Consider the following 27959-nt stretch of genomic DNA (forward strand, 5'->3'; position numbering starts at 1 on the left):
GCCTAGGCTCTTCCTGAGAGGAGGCCCTTGTGCAGAGAGGTGGCTGTAGCCGTGTCCTCTTCTGTTCCTCTGCAGGCAAGGTTTCCACAGCCAGGTCTCACTGTGGTACAGGGAGGCCACACGGAGTCAGCAGCCCTCACAGCCTGGACAGGGAGAGATGCCCACAGCGAGGGTTTCACCATTGCTATTTGCCACTGGTGGCTGGTCTGTGTGACTGTAAGGTGATAATATCACACTTCTCTCTCATTGAGACTTAATCATTTTACGTGTGCGAGTGTTTTCCTGCAGCCTGTACATTCATGCAGTGTCTGCTGAGACCCGAGGAGGGCATTGGAGTCCCCTGGAAGAAATGAGTTACAGTTGGTTGTGAGCCACCATGTGTGTGCTGGGAATGGAGCCAAGTCTCCTGCAGGATCAGTAGACATGATCTGTCTCTCCTGGCTAACACATACTTCATACAACCACTTCCTGTGTATGGCCCTGTTAACACATACTTTATACATGGACTGCCTGTGTGCGGCCCTGTTAACACATACTTCATACATGCACTGCATTAGTCCCACAATTCCTCCTTAGGTTAACAGGACATGAGTTAGCCACATCCAGAAGAGGGAGGTGGTGGTGTTGCACGGGGGCCTGAAGACCCTGAATGTGTAGGAGTTTGTCCCTTGTGTTAGCAGACACTTTGGGCCCCTGGAACAAGCAGGTTCTAAGTCGGCTTCCCACCTTTGGTCAACGCTGAGGAGGGAACCTGGTGAACTCTGCTGTCCTGGCCAGGGTCAGGAGACGGCCAACCTGCACCCCAGTCACTCTCTTGTCCTTCTGGCTTCCTTTTTGGGTCTTGCAGGCCACACTAGTAGTATGTCCAAGCTTGGTGGCTTCCCTAGGGCCTCGAAGCCAGCCGGTTTCCAGAACCTCTCGGAGCCCCACAGAACTCACACTTGTAGCAGAGCTTGCCATCGACCAGGACCCAGGCAGGCCCAGGGACTGTGCTGGCTACAGTGGGGGATAGAGGCGGCCCAGTTATGGCCCCCTCTTCTCAACCCTGGGGCTGCTGGCCACAACACAGATGGCCACTACAATGTACTGAGTCTACTCTGCCACTACTGTTTCACCTCAGCTTCCCTGCCACATGCAATGAATGCCTCCCATTGCTTTGAGAACCTAACTCTCTCTCTCTCTCTCTCCCCACCCCAACCCCTGCCCCTTCTAGGGTTTCTTTGTGTAGCCATGGCTGTCCTAGAACTCACTCTGTAGACCAGGCTGGCCTCAAACACACAGATCTGCTTGCCTCTGCCTCTGAGTGCTGAGATCAAAGGCGCGCACCACCATGTCTGGCTTCACCAGGTTCTTATGAGGAGTGAGTTCACAGAATCCCAGTGTGCTCCTGAAAATCACCCCAGATCCCACGTCCTAACTGGAAGGGAATTTAAGGCCCAGGATATAAAAAGCAGAGCTGGATATGGTGGCACAGCTAGGATCCCAGGGAGGGACGTGGAGGTTAAAGGATCAGGAGTTCAGAGGTCACTTTTGCCTACAAAGCAAGTTCAAGGGCTGGGCGTGGTGGCACATGCCTTTAATCCCAGCACTCGGGAGGCAGAGGCAGGCAGATTTCTGAGTTTGAGGCCAGCCTGGTCTACAGAGTGAGTTCCAGGACAGCCAGGGCCACACAGAGAAACCAAAAAAAAAAAAAAAAAGCAAGTTCAAGGCCAACCCAAAACTGTAAGATGGGAAGTGTGTGTGTGTGTGTGACTGGGGATGTAGCTTAGTAGCTTAGTTAGTAGGGTGGTTGCCTAATATGTATGGAGGAGCCCTGGTTTCCATCCCCAGCACCACACAAAACTGGGTGTCCTAGCACACACCTCTAATCTTAGTACTTGGGAGGTAGAGGCAAGAGGATCAAGAGTTCTAGGTCAACCTCAGGTACATAATTTAGTTTGAAGCCAGTCTAGGAGATGGGCATTTAGCAAGGAGTCCACACTCAAGCTGGCATAGAAAGGCCTAGTGTTAGAGACATCTCGTGCAATAAGGAAGCCTGCTGCAATTGACATTTTATTAAAAACTATGCACCTCCCCACCCCCACCCACACCCACAGTGACAAAGGCAGAGATAGGGGCAGGAGACAGGATGGCCACATAGTGTTTCTTCTGACTCTTCACTTAGAGACGCTTCAAGACCAGATTGACAGGCCAGATAAATTAGCGTCTGCGGCCTCTGTGAGGACTCTAGGTGGTCTCGGTCCTGAGGGTATGAAGAAAGGCGTGTCTATGCAGGCAGATCCACAAGTCTCTCTACTGTGCTCAGAGCAGTCCTTGGTACCTGAGTGGTGCTAACAGCCCAGAATGGAGGGATGTTCTCTGCAGCAGACTGTGGAAGGAGGCTGTAGATGCCCAGGAGCCCAGTATCCTGGCAAAGCAGGGAAGGCACAGGCCTTGTCGCCTGAAGAGTCCACAGCCATGCCCAGGGTCCTCCTGGGGCAAGTGTACATCCTACAGATCCTTTGGAGGGGACCAGAGGCTGTGGCCTCATCAGGCAGATGCATCTTGGGAGAGAAATGGAGAGTTAGGTTACCTTTCTGGGAATTGAACCCCCTCAGAAGCCATGGGCTCCAAATTGTGTGTGTGTGTGTGTGTGTGTGTGTGCCTGTGGTTTTGTTTGACAGGATTGTAAAGTATATACTCTGATTGTCTTGACCTGAAGGTCTGCCCACTTTAGCCTCCCACAGTTGCGATCACAAGCATGCACCACAAACCTCGTGTTTTTACAGATTTTAATGAACACAGCATGCATGCATCATTGTGGTGGTGCATACTTGTAAACCTAGAATTTGAGAAGCGGAGGCAAAAGGACTGCCACAAACTCAAAGGCAGTCTGGGCTACACAGGTAGACACTGGCTAACCCACACCCCTCCCCTCAAGAAAACTTAAGGGTAAAAAGCTTCAAGGATGTGTATCAGGGTTCACGATAATTATAATGTGTGAGTATTCATTAGAGAAACATTTAGTAACAAAGCACTCAGCAGAGCCAAAACTCTAAAACTGAGTAGGATCCCACCCCTGAAAAATAAGAGAAAGATAACGTCTGACACATTAGACACTGGAGGGAGAAAAAGGCAGGTATGGGTCTGTGTTTTGAGGCATGGTTTCACCTTGTAGCCTGCTATGTAGACCAGGCTAGCCTCAAACTCACAGAGATCCACCTGCCTCCGCTTTGCTTCCCAAGTGCTGGGATTAGAGGTGCGTGCCACCATACCCTTCCCTGGTTTTCTTTTCTTTTTAAATTTTTTTTAAAAAAGGTTTATTTAATGTATAATATGAGTATAGTGTAGTTGTCTTCAGACACACCAGAAGAGGGCACCAGATTCCATTACAGATGGTTATGAGCCATCATGTGGTTGCTGGGAATTGAACTGAGATCTCTGGAAGAGCAGTCAGTGCTCTTAACCACTGAGCCATCTCTCCAGACCCCGCCCCCCCTCCCCCCAACCCCCGGTTTCTTTATGTCAGCCTATTTGCATGTTTTGTTTTCTTTTCCAGAGAGGAAGTCCTGGGAAGAAGATCCCCAGCACAGTTTCTGAGTGCTGGACTTGCTGCCAAATGGGTAAACCTCAGGCGCCTGCAGCGGGAAGTCTGCAGCTTCCAACTTACTCCAGCCCTCATCATGAGACTTTGCTTAAGAAAAAAAAGCAAAACCACGAAAACTGCCTGCGTTTTTGTAAGAGTTCTGAGTTTTATTATTGTCACAGAAAGCTTATTTCAAGAAATGCTTGTGTGTGTGTGTGTGTATATATATATATATATATATACACACACACACACAAGCATTTATATATATATATATATATATACCTCCCAGCACGTGGGAGGCAGCGGGGGAAGGAGCAAGAGTCCAAAGTCACGCTTGGTTATACACAGAGTATCCCAGGGCATTTCCCTGGGCATTTAGAGATGGGTAGGAGGGCAGGCCTTAGGTCCTGCCCTTCCTCCTTCTGTCCCCTGCCCTCTCGCTCCACTCCAGGCCCATGCTGCTGAGCCAGGCACAAGCCCTCCACCTCACGGGCCCTGCATTCTCATGATCCAAACTTACCTGAAGACTGGGTTATACAGGTGATCTTGTAGGACAGCCACAAGCTCGCTAGGCAGAGGAAGCTGGCCAGGAACCCAAAGATCTGCAGCGGGAAGAAAAGGAAGCTCACAGCCACAGGGCCATCTCTTAGATTTTCTTCTCTGTTCCAGGAAGGAGGCCGGGGAGCCATGTGACCTAGCCACCTAGTCCCCTAGTTGCAGAGGGGAAGTTGAGAGAGAGGCAGCCTCTGGTGGGCATGGTCAGGCCCAGCAGCCAGGTCTCTGGGTCTCTGGCATTGTCCTTATCAATTTAGGTGACTCCAAGGCTTGGGTTTATATTTACAACATAGCTGGGGCCAAGCCACTGGGTCTCCATGATCCAGGACCAATAAAAATGTGAAAGTTGGTACTGTACATTCTAATTTGAACCTAAGAATTGTAACATTCAAAAGACTGATTATAAGGTTAGCATCGTTGGGTCTCATTGATAATGTTCTTCTCGCCTCTGTCAGCTTTATAGCCATGTAAGAGCCAAGAACTGAGGCCTCGGAGTTCAGCTTTGTCTGTGTGTATTTAAATGGTCACAGTAAAAATAAGTTGAGGCTATGGTCCTCCCTTCCCAGGGTCCATCCAGTGACAGGCTTGAAGAGCCTTGACCTTGACCTGACAGGCTTCTCAGAGACGGTTGAGAGAGAGTAATCTTGCCTCCCGTGTATTGGGAACCATGAGACTGGTGGCCCAGTACCCTCCTTGTAACACAGTCTAGTGTTGGTTGAGTAATTACATAACCTGCCAGGTTTCTAAGCCTTCAGGAACCCGACTCCGTGAATTTAGAACTCCCCCAAGGCAAGGATGTGCCCTATCCTGACCCGCCCTGCCCAGCCCCTCCAGTTTCACAGCTAAACCAGGAGAGGGACTGGAAGCCACCTCCTCTGCTTAAGACCCCAGCACAACAGGGCCATGTACAGGGCCTGCCCCTGCGCAGTGGGCTTCAGGACTCATGCTCTGCTAGATTGCTAGTATTGACACTGGACAGGTGTGATCTAGGAGCAGCCAGACTAAAGGGTAGATTTCCAGTAAAGTTGGGTAGTCTTTTCAAGCCCAGCTCCTGGTTTATAGGGTCTCGGCTGTCCCCAGCAACCCATACCCCAAAGCCTTTCCTTGGTTCTCTTTATACAGATTGTCTGAGCCACATAATTAGCTGATCAGAACCAGGCCTTGCCTCCCATTGTCTGTTCTACACCATTAGCACAATACTACAGCCCAGTCCCCAACTGTCTCTACTGCATAATTGAACAGCTTATTATTACATCCATACAGAATGCTAGTCTGGACCACAGTGCCTTGTTTGTTTGCTAATTGTCACATGGACCCTGTCATGAACAGGGACCTCATTTTTCTGTTATTTTCCTGGCTTCCCTGTGGTGTGATAAATGTTAGCCACTGGGGCTCAGGATCTTGGGCCGGCACAGTTTATGTGTGACCTGATTATGAAACCCAATGGGAATCTCTTTGTGTGTGCCCTGAACACAGTGTGTGTGTGGGGGGGGGGGGCAGAGGGGTGTGTGTGTGTGTGTGTGTGTGTGTGTGTAAGTGCTCATTCCTGGACCCTCCTCCCATCATGCAGCATTCACTCACTGTTGACAGGCAGGTGCCAACCTGTAGGTGTCAGTCACCTGTCTCCTCAGAGGTCGCATGGAGCACGAGGGGCACTGTGGAAGGTGCACTGGGCCAGCATTCTTTACAGGCTTGGCCACACCTCTGCAGGGATACTGGGTCCCCACACTGTGGCCCTTCAGAGCAGTCAGTCTGTCTAAGGGAAATTCCAGGGGCAAACCCCTGACAGGCCACGGTCTGGAGAATTCTGGTGATATTTGTAAGTGAAACTGACACAGTCCTTGAAACTAATTTTAAAAGTCTTAGCTCAGGGGGTAGAATGCTTGCTTGGCGTGCACCACCATGTCCTGGGTTCTATCCCCAGCACCTCACAAACCAGATGTGGTGCTGTGCGCCTGAGATCCTAGCACTGGCGAGCTGCAGTCAGGGCAATCGCAAGTTGAAGGTCATCTTTGGCTACTTACTAAGTTGGAGGCCAACCCCGAACCACAAGACACCAGGCCTTAAAACAAACACAAAAAAACTTCTGGCCCGCGTGTCTATAGCAAATCAGTAATGGACTAACAGCCACTCAGATATGAAGTTACCAAAATCATCATCAGAACAGAGTCTGTCTGAGGGGAGTTCCAGGGGCATATATCATAAGTCACAAGACTCTATGGACCTTTTAATAATGTTTCAACGATGTGACCATATATGTACCTGTGTATTCATACTTGGAATGTATGCATGGATACCCACATGCTAGCTAGCTGTACATGGTTACTGGTGGGACCCTGGGATCATTTTTACCTCTGAAAGGGTTATAGGTGCCCTGTCTGGGTCTGAATGCTGTTAAAACTAAAAATGGAGCCTGGGTGAAGCTCAGTTGGTGGAGGGCCTGCCCACTGTGGAATCAGCTCTCCACTGCATTAAACTGAGCATGGATGGAGCACACCTATTGTCTCAGGACGGGGAGGTAGAGGCTGGAGGAACAGAAGTTCAAGGTTATCTTCAGCTACATAAAGCATTTGAGGTCAGCCTAGGCTACATAAAGTTCTGTCTTTTTTTTTTTTTTTTTTTTTTAAAGGAACTTGAGCAGAGCGGTGCATTCTTACAAGCCAAACACTCAGGAGGACGCAGATGCACGGGGTTCTCTATAAGTGTAAGGCCAGCCTGGGCTATGTAGTACATTCTAGGCCAGCCTAGGCTACCCAGCAAGACCCCAGAGAAAAGAAAAGGACTCATGATAGACATCACTGGTTGATCTCTAGAAGCAAAAGAGATCCCCAGTACTTCTCTGCAGTGGAAAGCCAGCCATGAGTAGATACTCAGAGTAGGCATGGGGATGGAGACTCTTCCACCCGGATTTAAGCACTGGCTATGAGGGATACAGGTCCGGACTACCATAGCTGTTTAGGTTTGTCAAGAACCCTTAAGTCTGCTTTCCTGGACTCTCTAACATGAGCCCAAGGGTTGGGCTCTTTGGAGAGAGTAGCTGGCTGGATTGAGGTAGGTATGAGTTTTAAGAAGAGAGGCTCCCAAATCAACCCCTTTCCTGGCTTCCCTCAGGAAGCCAGGGCCATCTGAAACCCGAATTGGTCGCTAAAAACATCTTACCGCTCCGGCTACCAGGCCACTCTGGTTGTAACTCTTGGAGGCTATCACTATGGAGGCGATGAGGAGAAGCAGCGTGCCGATTAAATAGTGCAGCAGTTCCTGGAGGCCGGGTGAGAAAAGAGAAGGTGTGGGTGGAGCTTGCACTGTGTGGGTGGAGCTCGCTCCATGTGGGTGGAGCTCGCTCTGCTCTTCTGCAGCACGCCGCCTTGGTGTGGAGAGGAGAGGCAGAGACAGCTCTCCCTCGGAACTCTTGGGACGACCTGTGTGTGTCTCACAGGCAAGCAGTGTAGAAAGCTGGGCCAGGAGGAGCCACATCAGAGAACAGGATTCTGGGAAAGCAAATGGAAGGAGACAGAGACAGGCTTCTCGGATGAGCAGAGCTATTCCCTAAGAACTGCCTGGTTCTTAGATCAGTTTGTAGAGTTTTCCCTCTGGTCCTGTGTTTAATCCAGTATAAACCAAAACAGAACGGAACAAACTACAGCAGAATGCCCTGAAAAGCTAAAAGCTGAAACCACCAAGTCTAACACCTTTAAAAAAATAAAAGCACTCAACAGATTAATCTTTCAATCTGATGAGGGCTCTCTATAAAAACATACCCAGCCTCATATTCAGGAGGGAAGATACAATGCTTCCCTTCAGTGCTCACAGAAAAAGCCGTGACACCTGCTCCTGCCACTTCTATCCAACATCCGACCACTCTGTTTGGCTAATTCTGTATAAGGCAAGGCAATCAGATGGAAGGCATGTAGACTAGTCAGGAAGAAGTGAGCTGTTGGTATTTGCAGATGGTATGATTTGGTACATAGTGGATCCTAAGGAATCCACTACATCTCTGTTAGAATCGACAGAGAGCCTTTATGCTCAGGTAGAGATCACAGTACAAATTAAGTGCATTTGCCAGGTGTGATAGCACACACGATCTCTCTGAGTTCAAGGCCAGCCTGGTTTACACAGTAAGACACTGCCTTCGAAACAGAGCCCTTCTGATTTATCTTCTCAGCCTCTGCCAGTGTGTTTCAGCCACTGAGTGTCACCATTCAACTCTCCCAACCGTGTACCCAGTGGCATAATCATCACCATCTTCACCAGCTCCGTCCTGCAAGGTTTGCCCTCCAACGCTCCACACACAACAGATAAATGCTGAGAGGAGCCCCGGGCCTCTGACCCTGGGAAGGGAGCTTGAGAAACCCCCGGGAAGCAGGCAGAGATGTCTGTGGAAGCACCAGAGAGCCGGTCGGGGGCGAAGCAGCTGAACCGAAGGCTGGAGATGTGGAATGGGCAGCCAAGAACAAACAAGTGGCCACGTCCCAATTCCTGCATTCCGACAGTGGGGCCGAGCCTCCCTCTTACCGACAGGGGCCAGCTGATGCAGGTGAGCACACGGTAGAAGCGGAAGAGGTGCACCAGGTAAAAGATGAGGATCATTATCAGGTCGCACATGGTGACGACTTCGAAGAAGCTGTGGGCGCCATAGTCGATCGGAACGGAGCTTCGCACACAGATGAAGGCAATCAGCAGGGTGACCTGTGGCAGATATGGAGATGTTGGCACATGTCTGCCTGGGCACCCAGGAGGAGGGGGCAAACGGGAAACCAGCTGAGCTGTCCCTGCGATGTGCTGCAACAATCCAAGTTATTCCCACGCTAATTGGCTGGAGGGTTTGAAGGTACCTGCAGGGGGCGCCAGGGCTGCATGTTAGCTAAAAATAATAGTTGGCTGCTTCCGACTGCAAAGGGAGTAACTCATCCATTGTCCTTACCAGTGAGTGCACACTGAGTTATTATTGACTGGCATGTGGCATACATGACCCAGCTGAAGCACTGAAGAACTCTGCCAGGTGACAAAAGTCATCCTTTGTTTCATATAGGGAAACTGAGGTATGCAGAGTTAATTAGTCCATCTTGTAGGCAGTAACATACATATTTAAATCAGTGTCCATGCACGTGTGCATGTGTGTGTGTGTATGTATGTGCATGTGTGCATGTGTGTATATGTGTGTGTATGTATACATGTATATGTATGTGTGCATGCATGTGTGTATGTGTATGTGTGCATGTGTGTATATATGTGTGTATATGTATACATGTATATACATGCATGTGTGTATACTCATGTGTGGAGGTCAGAGGTAGACATTTCATATCCGTTAAGCCAGGATTTCCCACTGAACTTAAAGCTCCCGATTCGAGACTGGCAGGCAGTAAGTCCCAGGGGCTACATGTACATGCCGGCTTTTTTACACGGCTTCCAGGGATCCAAACTCAGGCCCTCCTGCTTGCCTGGCAAGCACTGGACTGAATGAGCCATCTCCTCAGCCCTTGCCCTGCTGTGTGTGCCCTTCTTCAGGAAAAGCCTGCTCTGAGAGAATCGAACTTTCTCAGGAGTCAGTGTGGACCAACTCCCTGGCCCAGGAATAGGCACTTTTAAGGGATTTGGTTTTATTCTTTTTTTTTTTTTTCTAGACAGGGTTTCTCTGTGTAGCCCTGGTTGTTTTGGAACTCACTTTGTAGACCAGGCTGGCCTTGAACTCAGAAATCTGCCTGCCTCTGCCTCCCAAGTGCTGGGACTAAAGGCGTGCACTACCACTGGCCTGGCAAGGGATTTGTTTTTAATTATGTGTGGGCTGGTACTTGAAGAAGCCAAGAGCATCAGATCCCCTGGAGCTGGAGTTGGTGATGATTGTGGGCCAGCCACCTGACATGGGGCTGAGAACCAGACTTGAGTTGTCTGATAGAGAGTAATCAGTGCTCTTAACTGCAGAGCCATCTCTCCAGCCCTGGAGCAGGTACGTTTAAAACAGGTTCTGGTCTCTGTGGTGGTGCACGCCTTTAATCTTTTTTGTTTGTTTGTTTTGTTTTGTTTTTTGTTGTTTTTGGTTTTTCTAGACAGGGTTTGCCTTTAATCTTTTAACTCAGGAGACAGACAGATCTCTACGAGTTCAAGGCTGACTGGGTCTACACAGCAAACTCCAAGCCAGCCAGAGCTATATAGTGACATCCTGTCTCATAAATAAATAAATAAATAAATTAATTAATTAATAAAACAATTGCGCGCGCGCACACACACACACACCCATGCTTGGCATGTTTTAAAAGTAACGCATGAGTTGTTCTGGGTTTTATGTTTTGACTCTTTGCTTGAAAAGCCGAGCTCTGGGGCTGGAGAGATGGCTCAGTGGTTAAGAGCACTGACTGCTCTTCCGAAGGTCCTGAGTTCAAATCCCAGCAACCACATGGTGGCTCACAACCATCCGTAATGAGATCTGACGCCCTCTTCTGGTGCATCTGAAGACAGCTACAGTGTACTTATTTACAATAATAAATAAATCTTTAAAAAAAAGAAAGAGAAGAAAAGCCGAGCTCTTTCAAAGGACAATGATGGGTACATGCCAGGAGACACCTGCACCCACCTTAAAATGTCTCTTGGCCAGAGCCACCACTGGGCTGGGCTTAGCTGAACTGAAAACCTTAGCTACAGAAAACCTTGTCCTGAGGGTGACATGACAGCCCTGTGTAGGGGACCATTGGAACAGCTTGGTAAATCCCCTCCTCTAAGCCACAGCCCTGGGTGGGTGAGAGTCCTGAGCCACCTGCTGCCTGGAGGCCAGGCCTATAGAGCTGAGCTCTGCTGCAGGCCAATGACAGCCACTGGTGACAGCCACTGGTGACATTCAGGAGCAGGAGGAAGACATGTCAGCCTCCAGCATCCTCCAGACTTCCGTGGATGCTTCCACTGGAGACGTGGGATTTAGTACCAAGTACTCTGTACCTTGCACTTCATGACCTTAAATGTGACCTCTCCTTGAGCTAGTGAGATGGTTCAGTGGGTAAAGGTGACTGCTGCCAAGCCTGACAACCTGAGCTCAGTCCCTTGGACCCACATGGTAGAAAGAGAGAACGTCTGGCCTCCACATGCATGCACATGCATGTATAACATGTGCACACAACATACATACATACATACATACTGAGTAAGTAAAGAGCCACAAGGAAAGGCTGGTGGTCCTGGGTTTGCTCTAACTGCAGTTCACCTCACTTTTCTGTTTTTCCCTTGAGACGAAGAAGGTCTCATGTAGCCCAGGCTGACCTCACCAAGTAGCCAAGGATGACCTTGAACTGATCCTCCTGCCTTCACTTCCAGTGCTCTGGGATTGCAGGCTGGCACCACCATGCCTGTTTTATGCAGTGCTAGGGATTGAACCCAGAACTTGTTGCGTGCCAGCTAAACACTCTAGAGGCTGAGCTATATCCTGCTCTGGGATAGTGCAAAGCCATTCTGATTACCCCGCTAAAGGCCGCCCAGATCAGGGGACATCAGCCAGCCCTGATTCATAGGAGCACAGGCTCATGACATGCAGGGCTGTCCCGAGAGCCCTGTCCAGCCAGCAGTAAGTACTTACTGGGTGTCATTCGGATTTATAACTATTTGTTACACAGCAGAGCTGACTGATATGTCGATTTTCAGAACTAGCTTAACTTCAAGGCCAGTCTACCCTTGCCTTGAGGGTGGGAACAAGAACACATTTATTTAATAGTTACTCATTGAGTACGCATGATATCCCCAGTTCCAATCTTTTTTTTTGGGGGGGGGGAGGTTGGAGACAGGGTTTCTCTGTGTAGCCCTGGCTGTCCTGAAACTCACTCTGTAGACCAGGCTGGCCTCAAACTCAGAAATCTGCCTGCCTCTGCCTCCCGAGAGCTGGGATTAAAGACGTGCGCCACCACGCCTGGCTCACCCCCAGTTCCAATCTTTGTCATCCATGACATAAGATTACGCTGGAGCTAAGCATGGTGGCCTGTGCCCTTAATCTCAGCATAGGTAGAGGCAAAAGGATTGCTTTATGTTCAAGGCCAGTCAGTGCTACAGAGTGAGCCAAAACTAAAGCCAAACCAACCAACCAACCAATCAAACAAACGAAAACCACGTAGGAGCTGGGGTGTAGTTTGGTTGGCAGAGTGCATGCTAATTCTCACAAGACCCTAGGTTCAATCCTCAACACTTCCTAAAACCAGGCATGGTGGTATAAGCCTAGTTCCAGCCAGCCCTGGGGAGGTGGAGGGGCGAGATCAAGGTTACTGAGTTCGAGACCAGCCGGAGACTCCATCTCAAAAACATCAGCTGATGAGCTGCACTTGCGTGCAGGCCTATGATGGACGTCTACTCCAGAACCTGTGGAAGAAGTGGGAAAAGAGAACAGACCCCACTTGCTTGTCTACTGACCTCCCAAACGTGAACTGTGGGACACGTGCACACACACACACACACACACACACACGATAATGATAACATTTCAAAAACCACACACCAAAAAGGCCACACTGGTTTCCATTTTGCCAGGGAGCTTGCTCAGGAAGCGTGGTGGACAAATTGCACGCAGCGGAGTGGCTGGTGCTGCGGCAGTATGGTGGGACAATAAATCCTCAGAGATTCTGAGAGGCTAGTCAGTCCCTGTAAGACGCCTGGCATCCAGCCTTGGGCAAGTGCCAGAAGTGTGTGCCCGCTGAGCCCCACAATGAGGCTGCAGGCTGCCTTGATTAAAAACTGAAGCAGCCTGGAGCCAAGCCTGTGCTAGCCTGAGGAGAGGAAATTGTCCGGGATGAAAAATGACCAAGCAGGTACACCGGAACTGTGACAGGCCAGTGGCCCGGAGAACAGACGGAAAGCCACTATTGTTACATGTGTGGTCACCCACCGTGGAGACCAGAAGAGGAGCCTGAAACTGGGGGCAGGGGCTGGAGGCTGGCAAGAGGTTTTAAAGGCTGGAGGCTCTGACTGCCAAGCCTGAGGACCCGAGTCTGATTGCCGGGTCCCACATAGAATCCTTCCTATAACAGTGTGTGTGTGTGTGTGTGTGTGTGTGTGTGAGAGAGAGAGAGAGAGAGAGAGAGACACCCAGGTGTGGGGAGGGCAGCAAGGGCCCCCCTCAAGGCCTTCAGGTGTTTTCAGGGACTCTGCTGTGCACAGTGATGGAGAAAGCTCCTTGAGTACACAAACTCAATTCCATGTGACAGGCCACAACAGCACCTCCCCGCCCCCACCCCCTCAGATTCCTCTGAGCTTTTACAACAGTTTCAAATTGAGTCCAGATCCTCCCCCAAACCAAGCACCAATGACTTTGACTCAGGCCTCCCCACCTCAATCCGGCAGACAGCCTGGTTCATCGGAGGGGCAGCTTCTGTCCTCTCTGCCCTTAGCTTATACAGGCCTGCTCAGGAGCAGGAAGCCTATAAGGATCCCTTACAGGAAAGCAAGATGGGTCTGGGATCTGAGTACTGTGCCCAGGCACAGTGGAAGGTGGCCCTCTTGGCCCTTGTCTGGGTTCTTCTCACTGGAGAGTTCTGTGCAAACAAAGGCCTCCCTTCAGTGAGATCCCCACTCCCTTGGTCTCTACTTTATTAAAAATAACCTGGGAAGGCTGACCCTGGCTAGCCCACATGCTCCCTTCACCGGCCTGCAGGGTCACTCTGAGGCTGCCTGGTCGCTGTCAAAGCCTCTGGGGAAAAAGACAAAGAAGGCTTTTCAGTCTCCACAGGCAGCCTTGCCCCTGGCCTGGGAGCCCTGGGAGGAAGCGGGGTGGTCAGTCCTCAGTAACGCTTGCACTCATCCACCTAGAAGTGCACATCTCAGGTGAACCGGACACAAGCCAACAGTCTTCAGGGTGACCGCTGGCGGAGAGCTCCGTCCGTCCGTAAAAGGGCCAGTCGAGGTGGCCATGAACCTTGCTACCAGGAGCAAAGGGTTCCTTCTAAGCCCCGCCCCATCCCCTCCACCCCCACAAGGCAGGACCGAGAAACAGGTTAAAAACTAAAAAAAGTTTTTTTTGTTTTTTTTGTTTTTTTTTTAAATCATAGCCCAGAAAGGGAAAAGGACTGATTGTTCATATGCAAACTGTTCATATGTTCTCAGAAGGAATGGCGGTATGCTACGGAGCTCCTGTCCCTGTACATCAGACCTGCAACACAGAAGAAATGGGAACACAGGACGTCTCGGGAATGCACCATGGCTGGTTTAATAGTTTCAAATGATTTCAATGGACACACCAGAGACACAGACACAAGGAGCAGGCAGCCTAAGTTCCGGTCAACCGATGCAGAAAAAACCGACGGCAAAAACTTTAATATCCAGCTATGATAAGTGACAAAGCAAAGAAACCTCCGCGTAAGCTAGGATCTGAGGGACTAATCTAACTTGGTAACTGTGGTACAACCCACAGCTACCTGTGCGCTCGGTGGTGAGAAACTGTAGGCTTGCCCCTCAGGACAGGGGAGGGTATCATCGTAACAAGGAAAAGATGTCCTCTCTCACCGCCCAGAACCGACTGTCTGAAGCTGTAATAAGGTAAGAAACAGGAGTGAGGTGGGAAAGACTGAAAAGGCAAGCACAGCGTTCTATTATAAACAACACGCTCACGTCTGCAGAGAATCCAGTGGAACTCAAAAAGAAGGTTCTGGCCAGGCGCGGTGGCGCATGCCTTTAATCCCAGCACTTGGAGACAGAGGCAGGCAAATTTCTGAGTTCGAGGCCAGCCTGGTCTACAGAGTGAGTACCAGGACAGCCAGGGCTATACAGAGAAACCCTGTCTCAAAAAAAAAAAGGTTTTGTTTTGGGATGAATCCAATAGTTCAGGTGGCAGAGCTACTCACAAGAGTCACTGTATTCCTTCCTATATGTGAGCAACAAAAATTGAATTTGCACATTAAAAACAAGGACCACTTCTTTTTTTCTTTTTTTTTTTTTCGAGACAGGGTTTTTCTGTGTAGCCTTGGCTGTCCTCGAACTCAGAAATCTACCTGCCTCTGCCTCCCGAGTGCTGGGATTAAAGGCGTGTGCCACCGAGCCTGGCTAGGACCACTTCTAACAGCAGCAACTAGAGAGATATTTGATGAAAATATCACTGCATTGTCTGTAAGTGATTCTCCCCAGAACGGATAAATCCAGTTCATTAGAATCTGAGTTGAGACCCAGCAATCCAGCATTTTAGCGGGGGGGGGGGGGGGGGGGGGGGGGGGGGGGGAGGTGAGGTGTGGGGCGGAGGTAGATATTGACAAACTGACTCTAAAATTTCTATGGGAAGGTAATGTAGGAATAATCTGGGTTCTGCAGATGAACACTATCCGGTTTGAAGGCTGACTGCAAAGTCAGTGGTAACTAAGGGAGTGTGAACTGGGCTGAAGCAGAGACACGTGTGTGGTCATGTGAAGAGAAGAGACTCCCCGGGACACAGTCAACTGATGTTTGATTGGACAGAAGTATACGGTGAGAGGCTGGGGAGATGGCTCAGTCAGAGAAGTGCGTGCTACACAGCTGCCAGGACCTGAGATCCGTCCGCAGCATCCGTGCATACCTCTGATCCCAGTGCTGACGAGGTGGCATCCCAGCCAGTCAGTCTAGCAGAATTAGTGAGATCCAGGCACACTCAAAAAACCCCTGCCCCAGAAAATAATACGGTGGGGCCACCTGTGACGGTGGCACACCTTTAACCCCAACCCTGGGAGGCAGACACAGACAGATCTCTGTGAGTTTGAGGCCAGCCTGGTCTACATAGTTTCAGGCTACCTAGTGAGACCCTGTCTTAAACTAACTGGGTGGAGAGAGATGGGAGGCGTTTATACTGACCTCTTCTGTAAGTAACACTACAACAAAAGGGAATTTAATGACAAAAAGACTGGACAGAGAATGTAGGTCAGTTGGCACAAAGCCCCAGGTCCTTGTTCCGCCTTCATTGCCACATAAACCAAGTGGGATGGTGCACACCTCTAATTCAAAAAGCTTCTAGATTGAGGAAGAGACCTGACCACTCTTATTCAGTCATGAGACCACGTGTGAGCATGTGACCCTGGGGCCCCAGAGCAGAAGGACGTTAGTGGGTTGTGGTGAAGCCTGAGTAAGACAAGGCTCTCAAGTAACATTGTCAGTGCTTTGACTTCCTGTGAGTGACGGGACTATCTGTCACTCACTCTCAACTGGTTCAAAGAGAAGGCTAGCCCTGTGGCCCATCTCTAGAGGCAGGCTAGGAGTATAGATGCATGCTCCTGGGTCCTGGGGATTAGAGCTCCTGTCTCCAGGCAAGTGCCCTTATTCACTGAGTCATCTCCCCAGGCCTGTAGCTCATCTTTTTTTTTTTTTTTTTTTTTTTAATTTTTTTTTTTTTTTTTTTAAATGTGGGACACTGGGGGTGTTTTCAGACACACCAGAAGAGGCCATCAGATCCCATTACTGATGGTTGTAAGCCACCATGTAGTTGCTGGGAATTGAACTCAGGACCTCTGGAAACTGCTCTCTGGTGTTCTCTTTCTTCTTGGGTTCTCAGCAGCCATCTCAAGGTGCAGCTTTCTTGGCAAAGACCATAATGTGCTCCAAGAGGGCTGAGAGAGAACAGCCATTCAGAGGGGCTAAGAGGCTGGCCATAGCTGCTGGCAGGCTTATTCTGGGAACGAGGGAAGCCCACCCAGGAGAGCACATTAGATGTCAACGGCGGCGTATAGTGTTGACGCTGTTCCGAATCTGGCCGCACTGCAAGCCTTTACTGGGCTGCGTGAGTCTCTTGTGGCTTCTCTAACACATGATCCCTAGTAGATGTCGATTCCCTTGTAGTTCTGGAAGCCAGCAATCAGAAATCTGTATCCCTGGGCAGAAATGAAGATGGAGGAACCTTATTCTCTGTGGACTCCAGCCCAACATTCTTTTCCTCCTTCAGCTCTTGTGACACCATGGCTCCCAGCTATGCTAACACACACCCGTACACACACACGAACACACACACACACACACATCCTCTTCTATTTCTTTTTCCCTTACACTGAGTTTAAGTAGGGTTACTTCCTGAAGCACAGGCAACTTACCAGGGGCTACACCACTGAGGAAAATCTCTCCTTTCCCCCTTTCAGAAATAAAATCTGATGGCTCATTTTCAGCCGCGGTCCTGCTACAAATGAACGGCAAACACTAGGTCTTGCTAATGATGACGAGTCCAGCTATTCCTTCCCACCAAACTCTGCTAAATTATCCCACCCCATCTGAACTAGAAGTTTAGAGTGGAAAATTACAGCTAGGCTTGCCTGCTGACGTGTGAGAAGCCACTGCATGTCTCAGAACAGCTGTCACCACGGAGGGTGGCCTTGTGGGACCTCATCAGGACCCGTGTGCTGTCTTAATTACCTCCCTAATTTTTAAAATTTATTTTATTCATATGAGTGCTTTCCTTGCATGCACATCTGGGCACCACACCATACCTGGTGCCTGAGGAGGTAGCAGGCCTCCGTGTGGGTGCTGGGAATTGAACTTGGCTCCTTTGCAAGAACAACAGGTGCTCTTTATCACCGAGACAGCCCTTCAGCCCAGTTCCTTTTATACCCAGGCAAAAGCAACTTATAAAAGAAAGCATTTTGCTGAGGGTGTGCTTGCAGTCTCAGAGGGTGAGTCTATGACCGTCATGGCTGGAAGCATGACAGCAGACAGGCAGGCATGATACTGAAACAGTAGCTGAGACCCTACATAGTGAGACAGCAACCACAAGGCACAGAGCGAGCCAACTGGAATGGTGTGGGCTTCTGAAACCTCAAAGCCCACCCTTAGTGACACACCTCCTCCAACAAGGCCACACCCCCTAATCCTTCCCCAACAGTTCCATCAACTGGGCACCAAGCCTTCAAATACATGAATCTACACGGGCCATTCTCATTCAGACCACCACATGTGTCTTGCCCCAGATTTCTTTTCTCTGCCCAAAGTGTCATGCAGTGAACAGGACACCCTGACCAAGAAGCCTTGGAAAAACAGTGTCATCCCTAGGGATGGTGGGACAAGGTACAGAGGGAGCAGGATTGGATTGTCAGCCCCAGGCCAGCTGCGGCAACACAGTGAGGAAAAACACACTTTTCCTCAAAAGCAAAACCAGCACTGCGCTACAGACATGCCATGTGCCAACTGCAACAGCGGGAGGAACGGGGGGTCAGTCCCCACTCTGGCAGTCATATCCTGTACTCCAGGACACATTTGTTCTGTCCTAAGGATGTCACAAGGAGTTAAAGATGATGTCGTGAAGGGGCTGGAGAGGTGACTCAGTTGGCACAGTGCTCGCTGCATAAGCCTGAGGGGCAGAGTTTGATCCTTAGCACCCGTATAAAGAAGCCGGGAGTGGCCGTCCATACTTCCCAGGGTTGGGGAGATGCGGACAGGTTCCTGGGACACACTTGGCAAGTGAACTCCAGGTTCAGATAGAGAACCTGTCTTAAAAGGTGAACGGTGGCCGGGCAGGGGTGGCACATGCACTCGGGAGGCAGAGGCAGAAGGATATCTGAGTTCGAGGCCAGCCTGGTCTACAGAGAGAGTTCTAGGACAGTCAGGGCTACACAGAGAAACCCTGTCTCCTAAATAAATAATAAATAAATAAGTAAAATGTGGACACTGACTAAGGACACCTGAGGTTCTTATATGCATATGCATACATATACACCTTGTTGGTACACACACACACACACAGATTCAGTTATTGCTATTACTCTAGCATTGTTGAAACAGGAAAAGGCTGTTGAAATAATTTTCTTCCCCATCGATTTTATTTTTCACTCAGTAAATATTGATCCCCATCCCTCCTGCTCTTATTTTAAATTGGAGTTGGGAAACACACACACACACCAAAAAACCAACACAGCTCTTTCAGAGGACAACAGAATGTAACATGGGAAGTCCTGAGGGCATCTGCAGCTGCAGCTTTGGGTCCAGAGGAACACTAGGGAAGACAGCAGACAAGCCAAGATCGCAGACAGGGACATGCAGCAGGTGTGTGTAGCCACAGAGCATCAGATTCAGCCAGATGTGTCCAACTTGTAGCCAGGGGCCACCTGTGCCCCAGGATAGCTATGAACATGGCTTGACACAGACTATCTACTTAAAACATCGTTTAGACTGATGTGTGTGTGTGTGTATGTGTGTGTATGTGTGTGTGTGTGTGAGAGAGAGAGAGTGTGAGAGAGAGAGAGAGAGAGAGAGAGAGACTCAGTTGTGCGTTTTTCTGGTGTGAACTTACTGTGTGGTAGTGTCTGCCACAGTGTGAAGACTGGACACACTGGCAGAGCCTCTGTGGGAAAGAGACAGACAGGAGGCAGCTCTAGTGGCTTCCACAGAACACAGCAGGGAATGCACCTCCCTGCTCAAATGCCTTGGGTTCCTTCTATCCACCAGGGCATCTCTCTCGCAGCTAGGGATGCTGCTATGAGCTCATCCCTCCATACCCTCTGTGCTGGCTGCACTCAGCACCTCTCACCTCCGGGATGGCAGGAGGTACTTACAAATGATGCCCCATTCCCCTATCCTAGGCCATCCACCAGTGCCAGGAAGTCCACCTTCACTCAGGATGCACTTACATAAGACTGTGTCTCCTTGAGGTACCCCAAGGCTGTGTCTGTCACGTTGTGCAGGCCTGGGGGAGCCTGATCACCATACACAAAAGCTGCAGGCTTGGTGAGAAAAAGTGCCTTGGTGGGCCCTGGTCAGGTTTGAGTGCAGGGGCAGAATTCAATAGGTTTTGTTTTGGTTTTTAACATGGGGAAAGTCATAATTATCTCAATGCTTGTTTATCCAAAGAGAAAGGGAAAGAGGAAACCTAAACAGCCGGGGAGATAGAGAGATAGCTCAGTGGTTAAGAACACCCACTGCTCTTCCAGAGGACTTAGGTTCAGAGCCAAGCATCCACAAGCTCACAGCTGCCCGTAGCCTGTAACTCCAGTTTCAGGGGATCTGAGGTCTCGTGGTGGTGCACTTAACTCATGCAGGCACTCACGCGTACACAAACATAAAAAACAAAACAAAACAAAAAAAAATCTAAAAAGACTCACACAGTCAGGGGCTGGGGAAGACTGCTCCCGTTCAGTTGGTAAGGCAAAGAGTGCCCACAGAGTCTTATGCTTGTAATCTCGAATTCTGGAGGTGGAGGAAGGAGGGTCAAAAGGTCAAGCTTATATTTAGGTACATAGCAAGCTTGAGGCTTGATACAAGAAACCCTGTCTCAAAAAAAAAAAAAAAAAAAAAAAAAAACTTAGGTTTGGGATTCTGACTTGGCCCAAATCCAAGTGTCTCAGTCATGGCTGCCAGGCCAAGGATGGATGATGTAGCTCCTGGCCTTGCTACTCATCCGTAAACAAGGGCATGGGACATAACCTCCTGAGGCAGTGAGAGTTTAGCAAGGAAACAGGAGGAAGCACCCAGCTCACCAGCCCAGCATCAGTTACCGGCTGCATTTCTACAGTGAAGTGGTGAAAAGCTTTCGTTTGTGTTGCTTCTTCCTAAGCAAGATGGGGGTCCCAGCTAGCTGCTCAGGGAGGTGGGAATGAAAGCCCTGAGGTCCTGCTGCAGGTTCTCATCTCCCCTGCTTCCTGTCTTCCCATCCATCTCCGTGGGAAGAAAGGACTTCTCCCGAGTCTCATGGCTGTCCTTCCAGAGCCCCAGAAAACACTTACCCTCAGGCCTCAGCCTTGCTAACTGCCAGCTTGAGCTGGGGATGTGCTGTCTGGTGGAGGCTGGGCCTCAGCACCTACAGATACCCCACAAGGAGTGGAGTAGGGTGAACAGGCAGGATCTGTCACTTCTGGGAGTCCCTCAGGCTCCCAGCTGGGTCCAGGCTCTGTAGAGCCCAGAATGCCTTTGCTGGCCTGTGAGAGATGCAGGGACTGTAGCCAGCCAGTGAGCAGCCAGGCTGGTGACAGGGCAAAGTGGCTGCTGGCAGGTCAGACGGGGCAGCCAGGGTGGAGGTTGGCCAGAGGCACAGGCGGTAGGCAGATGGCAGGGAGGAAACAGGCAGGAAACCAGGGCAGGGAGAGACAGAGAGAGAGAATCTGAAGGGTTACTCTGTTCTTGGGTGCCGCTCCCAGCACGGCAGGAGGGAGCGGGACGTCTCTGGGACCCACTACATTGTTTAAAAACAAAACAAAATCTGTGGGCGTGTTGGCACCTAAGAGGTCCAACCGCTGGCACCATAGGGACCCCACACCTTTCCCCCTATTCAGCCCTGTGGCCTGGTGCACCCTCCTTTTCTAGGAGGTGTTATTTCACCTCTGGTTGTGGTTCCCAGCACAGCATCAGCTAGCTCTTCCAGGGGACATGACATCTCCTACTTGTGGGGCTCTGCCTTCTAGAACTTTCCACAGTCATCGTCAACATTAATTAAATACAGAAACATTTCAAAGCATGACCGACTAGCCAGTCGCTGTTCCTTTTTCCAGAATGCCAGGCACCAAATTCATGATTAAAATTATGGTTACTATTCTACTTGGCACCTTGAAATCTGTGGACAAGCCATTAATGTGTAGGCACTGAAAAATCTCCAGGCCAGAAGTACAGATCAGGTTTGGATGTGTGTGTGCACATGCACATGTGAGTTCATGGGGATACACACACACACACACACACACACAAAATAAATAATATTTTAAAAGTGAACTTGAAGGGGAGGCAGTGGAGGCTGTAACATGAATCACGGTGCCTCCATGCCTGGCTGCAAACCACACTGCAGCTGGGCCTGCTGGGGCATCCTGTGATCTCAGCACTCTGATGGTAGAAGCAAGAGGATCGTGAGTTCAAGGCCATCCTCAGCTATATCGTGAGTTTGAGGTTAGTCTAGGTCTAGGTGCTTGAGAGGCTGCCTTGGGGCCAAGGGGCGGAGTTGGTAGAGGACTTGCCCCTCACTCCATCACGGACTTGATTTAAACCTCCATCGATCATGTAAAAAGCCAGGCACAGTGACAAGCACGCGTAACCCCAGCACTGGGGAGGTGGGCCAGCCCTCTAGTTTAATCGGCAAGCTATCGGTCCCAGTGTGGGACCCTGGCTCAGAAAACAAGGTTGGACAGCTAAGGACAGGTTCCTAATGACACTGGAGGCTGACTTCTGGTCTACACACACACACACACACACACACACACACACACACACTCCTGCACACATAAACACCCGGGAACAAACATACGCAGCCAAACAGTCCACAGATTTAAAAGCCACACAGCAAGTTACATTCAGTAAGCCAGAAAGAAGCCAGCACCTTCTAGTTTTGTTGTAAAACACCAAAACTATATGTATCTTCTACAAAATCCCAAGAAGTTTCTCTTACTGCTAATGTTAGAGGAGAGAGAATAGGGGAGTACTTTCTTCTTTGTGCTTTGGATGGCCTGCACAATGAACAAATCACTTTTACTAGGAAGAATAAAACACACGCAACAGACAGATGTGAGATGCCAGATGTGGGTGCTGGGAATTGAACTGGAGACCTCGGGAGGAGCAGCCAGTGCTCTTAACTACCAAGCCATCTCTCCAAGCCTTAACTACCAAGCCTCTCTCTTGTTATCAATTTTTAAAATTTGCTTTAGCCTTCAGCAGAAAGCTTCCTGTCCTCAGGTCAGGAGTGGGTTAGGAGGGGGCAGAACCTCGGCAACGCGTTTCTTTGCTGCCTTTTGGTCTCTGTATCTCTGGAGGTGGAAAACGAGGTCTCACACTTGGAGAAGGTCTGAGTAGACCTTTAACTATTACAACAAAAGATTCGAGGGATGTTACCCTATATTTATTTATTTTTCTTTTTTTCCAGACAGTCTATGTAGCCTTGGCTGGCCTGGAGCTTGCTATGTAGACCAGGCTGGCCTTGAACTCTGAGATCCACAAGTTGGAAGCACTGAAGTTCAAGGTATGTAAGCCCCAGGCCTTCCTCCTTTAGGCAGGGTCTGCTTTAGTCCAGTCTGGTCTTGGACTCTGTGCAGTCATGCATGACCTTGAACCTCTGATCCTCCTGCCTCCACCTCCTGAGCAGCGAGGATTCCAGGTCTGCACACCACTCACTCCTAGTTCACAGAACCACAAAGCTAACCATTTGTTCCCTTTCGGCTCTGGCTGGCCCCATGGAGGACACCCAGTTGATGCCAGAAGACTGGCCCATCAGCCTGCACTCTGTGAGGCTCGGCAGGCTGTGGGTGTCCCTGAAATGCAGCCCTGCTTCCCATACCTGGAGGCTGTCCAAAGTGTTCTTTGCTCCCCCAAAACTGCCTCTGTAAGGTTTTTCTCTTTTTTAAATGGCTGAGTCTTAACTCCCATCTCAAGTGTGAAGTCCAGCGGCTCTTAGTAGCCTCTCAACGGTTGTCTAACCATCAACCGCAACTTTTAACCGTTTCAGTCACCACCCCAAACCTCACACCCACCAACAGCCACTTCCAACTTCCTTCCGCCAGTGCCCCGGCGCAGCCCTGAGCAGTCGCTGATTTTCGTCCGTGTCTATGAATTTGCCTATTTTCAATAATACTTCATCAGGCCAGAATCATAGAACATGATCTTTTGATGAGTGGCTTTCCCCTCCCTCTTAGCACTGTGTTTCCAAAGCTCACATACAGTACCATAACTCAGTATCCTTCCCCATTTTTTTCTGTATAATAACTCATCAAATGTGGCACTTTTTGTTTCTGTTATTAATTCATGCAGCGTTTGGTGGGTTGTCTGTGGTTTCTAGTTTCTGGGTATTGTGAACAATGAAAATGAATATATCTGTGTACGTATATTTTCCCTTCTCCCGGGCTAGCAGAAGTGCTGGTCCTGTAGCTCCTATTTTATGTGCCTGAGTGTGTGTGTGTGGTGTGTGTGTATGTGTGTATGTATATGTGTGGGGTGTGTGTGTGTATGTATGGTGTGTGTATATGTGTGTTGTGTGTGTGTTGTATGTGCGTATGTATAGTGTGTGTATATGTGTGTGTGTGTGTTTGTGTGTGTAGGGGCGCAGACTCAGGTCTCCATGCTTATGTGATATAACTCCTAAGCTAGTGCAGGCTGTCCCTACAATGGCTGCATCATTTCCCCGCTTCCATCTTCAGAGAGCATCCCAGAGTTCCAGCCTCTTTACTCCTTTTGCCCCCAAGCCACTTGTCATCTGTCCCTTTGATTATCATCACTGTCATGTGTGTGACCTTGCCTCACCACAGTTTAGATTTCTCTGGATCATTAGCAAGTTCAGACTCTGCCAGAATTGTGTGTTCTGGGGATGCAAGGAGCAGATACCTGTGAAAACCAGACTTGGGCTGCTGCCACTGGCAGTGTGGCTTTAGGTGCTCATACTGCCTTAAGGCAGTTTCCTTACTAGTCAAAGACACAGCTCTCTCCATCCCTTAAAAACATTTAGTGAGATGATGCAGTCAAGGTGTGGAGTATGCAGTTCCCTGTGCATTGTTAAGAGCAATACATGGCTTTAAAAAAAAAAAAAAAAAAAAAAGGAGAGGCAGCACAGGCCTTCAATCCCAGCATGCAGGAGGCAGAGGCAGGCAGACCTCTTAGTTCAAGGCCAAGCCTGGTCTACAGAGGTGTTTCAGAACAGTCAGACAGAGAAACCCTGTTTGGATAAAAAAAAAAAAACCAAACAAATGAACAAAAAGACACCTCAAAGTCAAGAACAGCAACCTGACTTTTGACTACTGAGGAAGATGGAGTGTGAGGACACAGCTGCAGGAATCCGGCCTGGAGAAGAGGCGCGCCAAGGTTCCCATGTAGCCCAGGCTGGCCTGGAATTAAGTAGATGAGAATAACTGTGAACCGGAGTCTCCTACCTCTACCACCTGCGTTCTGAGATTAAAGGCAGGATCCACTACCATACCCAATATATAGGTTGCACAACTGAGCATGGGGCTCTTCTGATCCAGCACTCTAGCAATGGAGCTACAGCCATTAGCAATGAAGCAAAGCCATTGCTTTGGCCTTGGCCGTTCTTAGTTTTAAATTATGTATGTATATCTGTGTGTGAGTAGGTGCATGTGAGTGCAGGTGCCAGAGGGAGTCAAAGGCATCAGATCTCCCTGGAGTTATAGAGTCACCAGAAGTGGGTGCTGGGAATTGAACTTGGGACCTCAGGAATAGCAGTACAAAGTCTTAACCACTGAGCCATCTTTCCAACCCCAACCTTTCCGGTTCTTAAGGTAATATGTTGAAAATTCTCTTGGTCAGAACAAGCTAAAAACACTTCACAGAACCAGAGGTCTGTATGTCACTGAGCTATGGGCAAATTGGGATTGTGACCCCTGAAGGGCGCTCACAGCGCATCTGCTTCTGATCACCCTCAACAGATAAGCAGAGGATTCTGACAGTCAGATCCCAGTCAGAGTTGCGGGGCAGAGCAGGAGCCAGCCAGGGCCAAGCAGGCAGCCTCACTCCCAGGACTTGGTCATCTTTCTACGGGGTTTTAACTGGAGCATGCAGAGAGGCGGCGGGCCCATGAAGTCATGATTAAAATCCATGCTCACTGATTTTGGACAAGCTCTATATCACTGTCATCCAAAGCACACAATATCCCTGTTCCTCAGACTCACGGACCAGCATTAATGCTTCTCATCGCCATTAATTTTGTGTACCCAAGTCACAGCCCAGCAAGGGCATTCATTCCCTTCCCATCGGCTTCCCTTATGGATCAAGGCAGAGGCCTGATCCAAATCTCTGCCGCGGACCTCATCTCCGCATGGGCGTAAGACTATAAAGTCTCTCTGACTCCAACCATCCTTTAATGATCAAAGAGGTGGCCTCTCGGGCTTTTATTTGGCTGATCAAAGCCCGTAACCTGGGTCCCACACACCATCCACTCAAATCCAAGACTGCTTAGCACCAGACCTTTTTTGTTCCGTATTAAAACTGCCTGTGTCCCAATCTTGGTCCATTTAGGCACCCTTCTCAGGAGAGGCGGGAACGTCTTCCTTTCGGCAGGGAATGCCAGCCACCTTTCTACACTCTAGGCATCCAAAATAACGGTTATGGAAGGCACAAAGCTCTGGCCCTGTACCAGCCCCTGGGGGGTGGGGGGCTGCTCCAGCTTCGCTGGCAGGTCCCAGCTTCCGGGTCTGTGACCTTGCACTGGGGTCCCTACATCTCTCCGCAGCTTTCTACAAACCACCACTCCCCTCTCCACCCATGATAAGTAGGGAACTCAAACGGCCCAGCCCAGTTTCAAAACACGCCACACAAACAGAAAAGGTATTGTAGACAAGACATTTGCAAAGAGGTTGAAAAACAAAAACAGGAGGGAAAAAGAAGGGTGGGTAGAGAGCGAACAGGATCAGGCCTGGCAACTTCTGGTCGGGCCAGAAGCTTTTGTGCAGCTCTGGTCACACTAACAGCCGGCTGCTCGCCCTGCCCTGCCTGGCTCCAAGCGAGCACCAGAAGCCCCCTAGCCACAGGCCTGCCTAGTTAACCTAGTTAACTAGTTCTGCCTTCTGAGGCGCCTCGGAAGGCTGACAGGGCGCAGGGGACCTGGCGATGGTCTGGAAGGCGGCGCTTCTCCCGATCCCCAGCAGAGATTCGAAAGTCAAACCGAGCCCTCTTGACGCCGAGCCCTCCCCTCTCCGGCGGGAGCCCGTGCGCGGCCTGGGGATGGCTGGGGATAGCAGGAGACTCTCCCTCCCCCAGCCCGGGTGCGAGACGTGCGGCCTGGAGAAGAGGAAGGAAGACGAGGAGGAACTCGCACCCCGGGTTTCGGTGGGGAAGCGAGCTGGGCCCCGTAGGGAGGCAGCTGGAGAAGCGAGGGGGCCAGGGATCCTGTCGGCTGTTCCCGGAACTTTCTAGGGGGACATTGGGGGCATCAAAGGGGCGCGCGGTGCTCCCAAGGTCCGGGCCAGGTGCAGCCCCGTGTACGGGTCCCCAGGCTCCACTCCACTCTTCTTACCATCTGCGCCACTTTGAACAGGGCGCCATGGGTGAGCGGGTACACCCTGTCCAGCAGTCCCTCCGAGGGCTGGCCTGGCCCCAGCGCGCCGCCGCTGCTGCACGTGGTCCGGACGAGCCCCGATCCATGCGACATCGCGCGACCCAGCCCGGGCTGGCCGCCTCCGAGGCCCCGGGACCTCTGGCCGGTGAAGCTGGGACGGGACGGGGCGGAGCCTCAGGGGCGGAGCGCACGGCTCCCTCTTCCCAGCTGCGGCCGGACCCGGAGAGGACTCGGGAGCAGAAGCCCCGCAAGCCCCTGCCCTCCAGACACGCGGAAGTTGGACTGGCGTGGGCAGGAAACCGGACGCCTGGGGCCCTGGCCTCTCCCAGGAGCGCACCGCCCAGGTCACAGCTGGTGATGAGCCTCCAGGGATTTTTTGTGTGGGTGCGGCTGCTACTAGGTACTGACACGAGTAGGGGGAAATGCCCTGAGCATACCGTGCTGCGCTGTTCATTTTTGCTTCTGTGTGTGTGCACGGGGCACACACCTGTGCCACCATCACCTATAGCAATAAAAACAGGTCCATCACCTCAGGACCTCCCCTCCCACCATTCTGCTTTCTTTCTTATTTGTTTGTTGTTGTTGGGGTTTTTTTTCTTGCCTTTTTTCTTTCTTTCTAAAAACATACTCTCTTTTGCCAGAGTTGGGTAGCACTTATTTTTAATTCCAGCACTAGGGAGGCAGAGGCAGGAGAATCTCTGTGAGCTCGAGGTTAACCTAGTCTACATAGTGAGCTCCAGGACAGCCAGGACTACACAGAGAGATCCTGCCTCAAAAACAAACAAACAATCCAGACTCTCACTGTGTACCGCTGGCTAACCTGGAACTCCTGTATAAACCCAGCTAGCCTCAAACTCGCAGGTATTCTCCTGCCTCTGCTTCCCGGGTGCTGGAATGATACCGTACCCAACCGAGGTGACTCTAGGCACTGTCAAGTCGACAGTTAAAGCTAATCAGGACACCACT

At 50.3% G+C, this 27959-nt stretch overlaps 1 protein-coding gene across 1 annotated transcript; it reads right to left on the reverse strand.

Moving 5' to 3' along the window:
• Nucleotides 1-2044: 2044 nt before the first annotated feature.
• Cmtm7 (CKLF like MARVEL transmembrane domain containing 7) lies at nucleotides 2045-27277 on the reverse strand. The gene is made up of 5 exons (XM_021172858.2): nucleotides 26952-27277; nucleotides 8636-8809; nucleotides 7283-7381; nucleotides 4089-4170; nucleotides 2045-2543 (listed from the first exon to the last, which is right to left on the reverse strand). The coding sequence occupies exons 1-5, from the start codon at nucleotides 27084-27086 to the stop codon at nucleotides 2530-2532; spliced, it is 504 nt and encodes a 167-aa protein (XP_021028517.1). The 5' UTR covers nucleotides 27087-27277; the 3' UTR covers nucleotides 2045-2529.
• Nucleotides 27278-27959: the final 682 nt, after the last annotated feature.

This window comes from Mus caroli, chromosome 9 (genome assembly GCF_900094665.2).
Source record: "Mus caroli chromosome 9, CAROLI_EIJ_v1.1, whole genome shotgun sequence".
In the NCBI taxonomy this organism is placed as follows: domain Eukaryota; kingdom Metazoa; phylum Chordata; class Mammalia; order Rodentia; family Muridae; genus Mus; species Mus caroli.

Bases quoted from the DNA above. Each gene is read 5' to 3' on its own strand.
- Cmtm7 (XM_021172858.2), bottom strand. From the start codon at position 27,086: ATGTCGCATGGATCGGGGCTCGTCCGGACCACGTGCAGCAGCGGCGGC. The intron at 8,810-26,951 runs GTAAGAAGAGTG...TATCTGCCACAG, and splicing joins TGTTCAAAGTGGCGCAGATG to GTCACCCTGCTGATTGCCTT. The intron at 4,171-7,282 runs GTAAGATGTTTT...TTCCCGCTGCAG, and splicing joins GTGGCCTGGTAGCCGGAGCG to ATCTTTGGGTTCCTGGCCAG.